Source organism: Hydra vulgaris, chromosome 03 (assembly GCF_038396675.1).
Source record: "Hydra vulgaris chromosome 03, alternate assembly HydraT2T_AEP".
Lineage (NCBI taxonomy): Eukaryota > Metazoa > Cnidaria > Hydrozoa > Anthoathecata > Hydridae > Hydra > Hydra vulgaris.
The window spans coordinates 52,315,013-52,325,000 of record NC_088922.1 but is presented as its reverse complement, the minus strand read 5'-3'; the positions used below and the strand labels follow the sequence as shown (position 1 = coordinate 52,325,000).

General features: G+C 26.2%; 1 protein-coding gene across 2 annotated transcripts in view; it reads left to right on the top strand.

Moving 5' to 3' along the window:
- LOC100198115 (atrial natriuretic peptide receptor 2) overlaps window positions 1–9,988 on the top strand; it is a 109,473-nt gene that overhangs the window by 52,236 nt on the left and 47,249 nt on the right. For both annotated transcript variants that reach the window (XM_065793622.1, XM_065793623.1), the window contains exons 8-9: window positions 6,945–7,127; window positions 7,339–7,410. In XM_065793622.1, the coding sequence (XP_065649694.1) occupies window positions 6,945–7,127; window positions 7,339–7,410 (255 nt within the window). The remainder of the gene's footprint in view (window positions 1–6,944; window positions 7,128–7,338; window positions 7,411–9,988) is intronic.

The window sequence follows — 9,988 nt, the reverse complement described above, 5'->3', positions numbered from 1 at the left end:
ACCATAATTTGAGTCATGAATCTTCCAATTCAAAGATAAAAATATTGATGATTTTAAATCATCAATATTTTTAGTCATCAAAAAACTCCGAAGGTGTATCATTAAACTCAAACTTCGGTAAGAGTAGTTTTTAAGTTATATTTTTTTTACATAAGTAATATTTGTTGTATAAAAATGAATGTGTAGTTATTATAATACACAACCATGTTCAATAAATTTATTACAACGTTTTTTTCACAGAAACCAAAAGACAATGAAATAAGAAATCAAATCCTAATCTTTGAAAAAGAACCTAAAATAAATGTATTAGAGCAGAGGAATATATTAACAGAAGTGGTAAAACTATACCAGAAAAAATGCCTTTAAATATAGATTGCAATAAGTGCAGGTAAAAAAAAGTTTTTTTGTTACAAATAATTTGTGTTTATCGTTGTTTTGTAGATTATTTTATAATGTTGTATCTTGGTTTTAGATTTAAATGCAATGACAATTTTAAGTATGAAATGCAAATGAATATCCATCAAGAGTACCAGAGTTTTGGTGATTCCAAGACAGAAAAGCAATACATTGCATCTTTAACTATATCAAAACAGTATCATTTAAGGACTGTTGGTGGTGAATTGAAAAGAGTCTGTTTGAAAATCTTCTGTGGCACCTTTTCATTCAGTCATTGAGTAGTAGAGGACATAGCAAAAACTTTATCTGAAACAGGAAACTACAGTGGATATGATGAAAAAATTGGTCTTTAACCTCATAATATTACCAACGACAACACAATATCCAAGGTCAAGGCTCATATTGATTCATTCCCCAGGATGGAGTGTTATTTTTGCAGAAGGGATCAGCAAATTATAAACAGTAAAATTTTTCTTTATCTAGGGCAACAAGATTCAATTCCTGTTCCTTTTTTTGTATACAAAAAAATATTTCAGTCTTATGTCTACAAGTATGTTTTTATGTTCTGAAGAAAGACCAATGTGTAAAATGTCGCATGTACAATTTGGCAGTAAATAAAACAGCTTTGAAGATGACTGGCTACAACATAAAATGAGAGATTGCAACTCTATGAAAATAAAAAAGGACTACAAAAATAGGTCGTCCACAGATTCATCTTTTAAAGCTGTAATGTTTAACCTGCAGAGTATACTAACTATGCTGTATCCTGGGGATTCAGTAATTTATTACAAGAGAAAGCTGAATGCATACAATTTTACAATAATTGAATATCCATCAAAAAATGGATTTTGCTATCTATGAGATGAATGTAATGGGCAAAAAGGGAGCAGTGAAATAGGCACATGCATTTATATCTTTACCAAAGTCAACCATATTGCTTTATTTTCAGACATGTGGTGGGCAAAATCGTAACAAGCACATGTCAGCTGCCTGTTATATGGTGTGAATAAAATAAATTATCCCAAGGTAATAGATTTGAAATATATAGAATCTGGCCATTCCTATTTAGAAGCAGATGCAATGCATTCAACTATAGAGAGAGCAAAGAAACATAAGAAAATATATACCATGAGAGAACAGGCTCTACAGATATCCATGGCGCGTATTAACCCAAAACCTTACAGTATGCAAGCACTTCATCATAACAACTTTTATGACCTTTAAGTAGCTTACAAAAGACATGCACAGCAAAGAAGAGGAATGCTCAGGCATCAATATAACAGCTTGTATAATATTATGTCAAATTACAATGTTTAACTCAATAAAGTAATACATATATATTTTTATGTTGGCATGTGAAGAATTGGAATAAAATGCTTCCAATTAGCAAGAAAAAATAAGGTAAGATTTAGAGTCATTAATCTGTAGTGGTGTTATCCCAGAGGATTACAAATATTTCTACAATTTGCTGCCTTCAACACCCAGAGGAACAAGTTGAAATTCAGATGAAGATATGCCCTGATTAATTGATATAAATTTAATAAATAATTCTGTTTTATTAAATAAAAATGTTTTTTTATTTTATGTACATAAATACTTAGTTTTAATCTACCTTTCAGTAAAACAGAATATTAGGAAAAACATAGTAAATTAATGTGTGTCCACAACTTGTAGGACACATTTGTGGTAAGTACATTTATAAAGATGCCAAATGTGGTAAGAGCAAATATGTAGGTATATTTTGTCATATTTCTATCTCAAATACAGATGCTAGAAAGCTATCAAGCTTTTTTTATGCAAATGATGAATCAGTGATTATGATAATGTATTAATTGAGTCTTTAAATTCATAAATAAAACAATAGTTAAATGTTAAACTTTCAAAATGCTCCCCTGTAAAATCACATCTGTGGCACGTAACACTTTTGTACATAATGCCATCTGTATATATATATATATATATATTATATATATATATATATATATATATATATATATATATATATATATATATATATATATATATATATATATATATATATATATATATATATATGACTTGAAATAACAAACTTTTTTGTTTGGGACAATTTGTCTGATAAATACTTAAGTTTTGGTGAACATGAGTGTGATCCAATGCCATTCCTGACCATGAATAAAATATTTTGTTTTTACAACTTGACCACAGCAGTATGTTTTGACAACTTTAGGAGTTTCAAAAATCTGTTGAAAATAAAAAGAAAATTTAAAAGATAATCGATAACTAAAAAAAAATCCTAAAGAAAAAGAAAAAATCTAAACTCAAAAAACTAAAGTTTGAATTTTTTCATATATATTCAAAACTTCAAAAGTGTGTTATTTTATATTTTAGAAAAATCAAAAAATATTAAAAAAAAAGGTTCTAATGGTAGGATTTAAACCATATTGCTTTTAGGCCTTGTGATGAGGCAGGAGTGATCGCTCTGCGCGCATGAAACACGCCCCAAAATGGCCTTCCGGGTGCGACAAATAGCGCTTGTTAGTATCGTTACGAGAGTAAAAAAATGTGCTCGTCTGAAAAATTTGCGATGGAGAAAATTATAAGTTGATTTTTAAAATATTTTTAGTAAGATATTTTGCTGAATTCAAAATATGTTTAAACAGTAGAGTTTGCATATTGCTAGTTAAAAAGTAATATTCACAATAAAGTATGTCACGCATAATTTATGCGTGACGTACTTTAATTTTAATTTAAGTGGAATTAGTTCAAATTAAAAATGATTTATTTCATCTATTTTAAAGCTAAATTCAGCATGTTTTTTTTTTAATTCCAGTTGAACTTATTATATTATCTGGTTAATCGTACCCTGGTTAGGTTGAACCATTTGCTAACTTGTACAGTTTTTTAGGGTCCATTTGACAAAAAACTTCGTTTAACTGAAACTTTTACTTTGAATTGCTTAAAAGTCTATGTAATAAAAAATCAAAAGTTGGAACACTTCAATGAAAATTCCAAACTTAAATGTTAAAAAATTAAATGTCTAGCGTAATATTTATAAATATCTAGTGTAATATTTATAAATATCTAGCGTAATATTTATAAATATCTAGCATAATATTTATAAATATCTAGCTTAATATTTATAAATATCTAGCTTAATGGACATTTTACTCATATCGGATTGATTAACCATGATAAATGTTGAATTAAAAAATGTACAATTAAGTCTTCACTTACTTCAAAATCCCAACGACAGAAGTTGCTCTATCAAAAAAAAGGGTTTAATGATAAGGAAGCTCAATTAGAACAATGCCAACCTTATTCTGCTGGATTTTGTTAGTTTTTCATACTTTATAGTTTACTTTTTTTGTTATTAATTCTTCTTTTGCATTTTTGGGTGTTATTGCAACATGGTGTTATTGAAACATTTCAATAACATGGTGTTATTGAAAACATGATATCTTGTGAAGTAGTAAAGCAAATCACTTAAATTTTTCAGGAAATGTTTATTATATTATTTTGTAGGGAATGACATTTAAAAATTATTGTCCAATCTCTTTTTTAATAATTTTTGGGCCTAAAAAAATTTTTTCTCACTGTTTTATAGAAGAAATTCAATAGTTATTGATGTAATGAAATAATTTTAAAATCCCTATGTTATTACCTTAGTTTACATGTCTAAAACATGTGCAAAAAATTTCATAGGGTATGCATTAAAATATTTCAAGATATTGTGTTTTGAATAGACCCATCAAAAAGATGGATTTTCTGATATAAGCGAGGCAAAATAAGCAAGAAAAAACAAAGTTAAGTATAAAAAAGCATTCTCATTTTATAAATTTTGTAATAATATCAAATTGATTATTTTTTTCAAGTTTTAAAGAATTTAGAATATTTGGTGGTGTACCACCTTAAATTAATCTTTTTTAGACAAATAAGCAACAAATTTTTTTGAAAACTTAAGTACAATTCATAAAACAAACACATGAAATTCATAAATCATTGTTTTCCCCACTACACACAAATGCAAGTTCAAAGAAAAGTTCAAATCTCTCCCATGGGATATGTCAAAAATGGAAAAATGTCACAACATTTTTAGTATTTTTTACTATAGTTTGCTCTTATCAACATTAGCTATCATGATTCAATAATATGTACTCTAACACATAATATTTCCTTTTTAAAATATTAAAATACAAAAATTTTTGTATATAACCATTTGCAGTACAAAATATATGAATATAAAGTAATAAAATTCAATTTCTTACCTTTTAAGATGAAAAATCCTCTTTTAAAATTTGATTGAAACTTTTCACATGTTGACTTTTTTGTTTATTTTTAAAATCAAAACAAATTTGCAAGTTAATGCGCAAGTAAAAGTAGAGATGCGCAAATAAAAATTAACATCAAAAAATTTTTTTTTCAAGTTTAAAAAATAGTTATATTATCGTTATCTCTCGATTTGTCTCGAAGCATATCGAAATCAATTGATTACTCGATTGATTTCGAGAATATAACTCAGCATGTCTTGAAACTGCTTTTCGATACTGAGAACATAACTCTCCACAAATCGAATCTTTTGATTCGATTAAATACTTGATTGAATCGAGATAATCGAAACAGTTTCGATAAAATCATTTCGAGACGCAGACCTTTAATATCAACCCTTGGAATTAGGAAAAATAAGTTCAGCAATTATTTGCCAAACTTAATGCGAAACAAAGTTTTAACCATAAAACATAGAAACGAGGTTGAATGCTGACCCTAATTCCAAGGGTATATATATATATATATATATATATATATATATATATATATATATATATATATATATATATATAAATATATATATATATATATATATATATATATATATATATTTATTTATTTATATATATATATTTATTTATATATATATATATATATTTATTTATATATATATATATATATATATATATATATATATGTATATATATATATATATATATATATATATATATATATATATATATATATATATATATATATATACATATATATATATATATATATATATATATATATATATATATATATATATATATATATATATATATATATATATATATATATATACACACACACACACTTGGAATGAGGAAAAGTTAGGTCGACAATAATTTGCTGACCTTAATCTGTTACATGTTGGCAAAAAAAAATGGATACCAAGGTTTTACCATAAAACATAGAAATAAAGTCGGTAATTTTTTAATTACTTTTGACTTTCGCCCGACATTTCCGTGTTGTCAGAAAGTTAAAACCATTAATTTAATTTCAAATTAATTGTTTTTTTAAAAAAACTGCAAAAACACAAATTTAATTGACCAGAATGTTTTTAAAAACATTCTGAATGTTTTTAAAACATTCTGAATCCTTCTAATAATATAAACAATTTTTTTATTTTAATTTTTTTTAACAAAATGTTTTTATTTTTATTTTTTTTACTGTAAATCATGCATATATTGTTGCTACATCGACTATTTTATAGCCTGACTTGCAACGGAGTGCTGCTACATCGACTGACAAATAGCCTGACTAACAGAGTGCTGCTACATCAGCAGCACTCTGTTAGTCAGAGTGCTGCTGATGTAGCAGCACTCTGTTGTGCTTGAGTTTAGTAAGAAGAAATTTCTTTAACAACTAGAGCAAATCATTGTAGATTATGCTTCTAAGTTTGTATCATATTTATGATTTTTTTTTTTAATTTTAATTCACCTCCCCAAGACCGCGAAGGCCACTACAGATGAGGAGGCTTCTTAATTCTGGTTATAACTCTCTTAACTATGACGATTGACGAACAAGGCTGCTGCGCAAAGAAACAAGTTAAGTGTTGTACTACCAGGAATGCGGTGAAGATCAAACTCGGAACCGCTTGCTTATGAAGCAAGCGCTCTACCACTACACCACTACTGCGTTTTAACAAAATTAACAAAAGTATTATTTTTTTTAAGGATGAGTTCAGAAACTGTGCTCCTTTATGCTCCAAGCAAAACTTGCTCCTTTATGCTCCAAGCAAATGCAACAAACACTAAACCTTGAAGCTATTTTGAAAAACGATTTTTTCGTTAAGTATTTATTTAAGTTTGTGTTTTTTCCAGGTATTTGTCAGCGCATGTACTGAATTTAAGAAATAAAAATAAACTTTTTAAAAAGATTATTTTAATAACATACCATGTGATTTTGAAATCAAAATCACGTGCTATGATATTTTTTGAAAATAAGTAACATAGCGCGTGATTTTGATTTCATGCTATATTTTTTATTGATAATATATAGTACTAGTAACCATATCAATCAAAATTTTTAAATTGACACAAAATTTAATCTGGCAGTCAAACTTAAGAACAGTGGTCTTTTAGTTTTTTTTAACATAATTTGAGCTCCTGGACCACAAAGACCAAAAATAAATATTAATTTAAAACTGCAGATGGTTATTTTAATATGGTGTTGTCAGTGATATTTCATGATCAGCTTAATTGATATTATATATAATGAAAAGTTTAATGAATATTTTTTATCTTTTTGATCAGGGCAATTATGTTGCAATTAAAAGAGTGCACAAAAATTCTTTGCCGCTTACACGAGATATTTTATATGAGTTAAAAGGAGTTCATGAGGTGCAGCATCAAAATATAAATCAGTTTATTGGAGCTTGTGTTGATCCTCCAAACATTTGCATTTTAACAAAGTATTGCCAAAAAGGCAGTTTAAAAGTAAGTATTGCCAAAAAGGCAATTTAAAAGTATTTCTAGTTCTTTATATTTAACTTATAATTTAGTTCTTTATAGTTTTAAATTAATGTTACAAAAACAGTTATTGTAAATTATTAAATTTGTTTTAGCCTACTATTTCCTAAAAAATTATTTATGTTTTTGACTTGAATATTAAACAGTATTTTTTTAAAATATTATACAGTATTTTTAGGATGTGTTGTTTAATCCAAATATCAAGTTGGATTGGATGTTTAAAATGTCGTTTGCTGTTGATATTGCAAGGGTATGGACTTAAGTTTTGCATTTATATTTAAGTTTTTACATTTGAAAGGTGTTTATAACTTACTTTAAGCTAATTCTGTACTTATGTTTTAAGCTACTTCAGTACTTGTGTTTTAAGCTACTTCAGTAGTTTTGTGATGTTTAAGTTGATCAATAACATGTTGTCTAAAAATATTTTTGATTTTTTTTTCAGATAACTGTTTTTATACAATAAGTTTGTTGCATCAAAACTTTATAAAATAAAAATGTTTCTCAAATTTATTTCTTAATTATTAAAAAAAAAATTTGATTAAAAAAAAAATAATTTCAAATGCAGAACTTTTATTCAAAGTATTTTTTATTTAAAAAAAAATTCTTGTTTAACAGACTTTTAATACAGTTTAACATATATAAATATATATTTTTTATTTAAACTAAATAGCATTTTTAAATTTAAAGTATTTTCACTTTATTTTGAAAAAAATTAAACATCTTTTTTGTTCAAGAAAGAAATATGACAAGTTTAGATCATGTAGCGGAGAGCTGGGTTTGAAGCTGGTTTGGTTGTCACAAAGTTTATTACAGGAAATGTAGATAAGGTTTAGAACATTAAAATCATATAATGGAAATGTTATTTAAAAAAAACATTTTCACTTTAATTTTCAGCTTTTTTTAACGTGTAGAAAAAAAGTTATTTGTTTTTATAGGTTTTTGATATGAAAAAGTTAAATTTCGCTCACCTTGAAATTTTCTTTTACTAAACAAAAATTATTTTATTGTGCTTCAAATGTATATTTTTAAAGTTTTTTATTCATTTGAGAAACTTAATCCACAAAAAATTTTTATGAAATTCACATGCTTTTAGGTAAATTTACAGGTGTCTTGCAACTTACATAGAGGGGTTGCTTGTCATAAAATATATGGAGATGGTTGTCACAATTGCCTCAACAATGTCAGGCTTGCCAAAAATGGGGTTATGAAGAATGCACACCAGGCTTACACCAATTTATATGTGAATTGTGTTCTTCATCCAACAGTTTATAAAAAAAACCATTTTTAAAAACACTTAAATAGTCCTAAACTAAATGTGTTTATAGTGTTATATTAAAAAATTTGTTTTCTCTGTATATATAGTAATTTTTTTTTTCAGTATATAGCCTTTATTTTTTTTCAGATTATTCAGATTTATTCTTTGTATTATATAAACCAAATTTGATGGTACTAGTTTTAATTATAATCAAAACATACTAAGAAATGTGACAACCACCCCCCATAGCATGTGACAACCAACCCCGTGGGTGGGGTTGGTTGTCATACAGAAGATTGTCATTGATAAATGATTTTACTGCAAAAAATATTTCACTCTAAAAGTTTCACACAAAAGTATTGTAATAGTTACCGGAAATAGTTTAAATTAATACCGGAATTACTTTCATGCAAAGTTTGGCATTGATTTGATGAAAAATAAAAGCTGAGCAGCCTAAAATGTGACAACCAGCCCAGCTCTCCACTATACATACATGATCTGTATACAACTCTTTTCTTTAAAAACTTTATATAAAAGCCATTAAAGTTACGTTTTTATGTTTTTACTGTTTCCATACATCGACTGGCAAATAAGTAGATCATGTGGGGAGTGCTGCTACATCGACTGACAAACAGGTAGAACATGCAAGGAGTGCTGATATATCAAATGACAAACAGGTGAAACATGCAAGGAATGTTGCTACATCAACTGAGGTTGATGTAGCAACATTCCTTGCATGTTTCACCTGTTTGTCATTTAAATATATATATATATATATATATATATATATATATATATATATATATATATATATATATATATATATATATATATATATATATATATATATATATATATATATATATATATACACATATATATATATATATATATATATGTATACAACCCGTAGATGTTGTCCGAAAGTTTTTTCCATATTTTGTTGACAAAAAGTAAAAATTAAAATGCAAGACCGGAATTATTTTTTTTTATTAATTGAGAGTCGAATTGTAGCAACACTCCCTTGCGGTCAGGCTATTTTTCAGTCGATGTAGCAGCACTCCCTTGCAAGTCAGGCTATAAGATAGTTGATGTAGCAACACTTCGCGCATGATTTACAGTAAAAATAAAAATAAAATAAAAACATTTTATTAAAAAAATTATAAATAAAAACATTTTATTAAAAAAAATAAAAATAAAAACATTGTTTGTATTGTTAAAAATATTCAGAATGTTTTTAAAACATTCTGGTCAATTAAATTTGTGTTTTTGTGTTTTTTTTTAAAAACGATTTATTTGTAATTAAATTAATGGTTTTTACTTTCGTCCAACACGCAAATGTTGGACGAAAGTCAAAAGTAATTAAAAGTGACGTATGTGTTGGCGTAAGAATCACTTTTTTCCTTCCGCTCTTCCCAAAGACAACAAACTATAGATCTATATATATATATATATATATATATATATATATATATATATATATATATATTCCTATAGTAAAGTTCTTAAACTTACCATTTGTGATAAAAATTGAAATTTTATGGTAAAAATTAAAAAGAACCCAGCAAAAGTA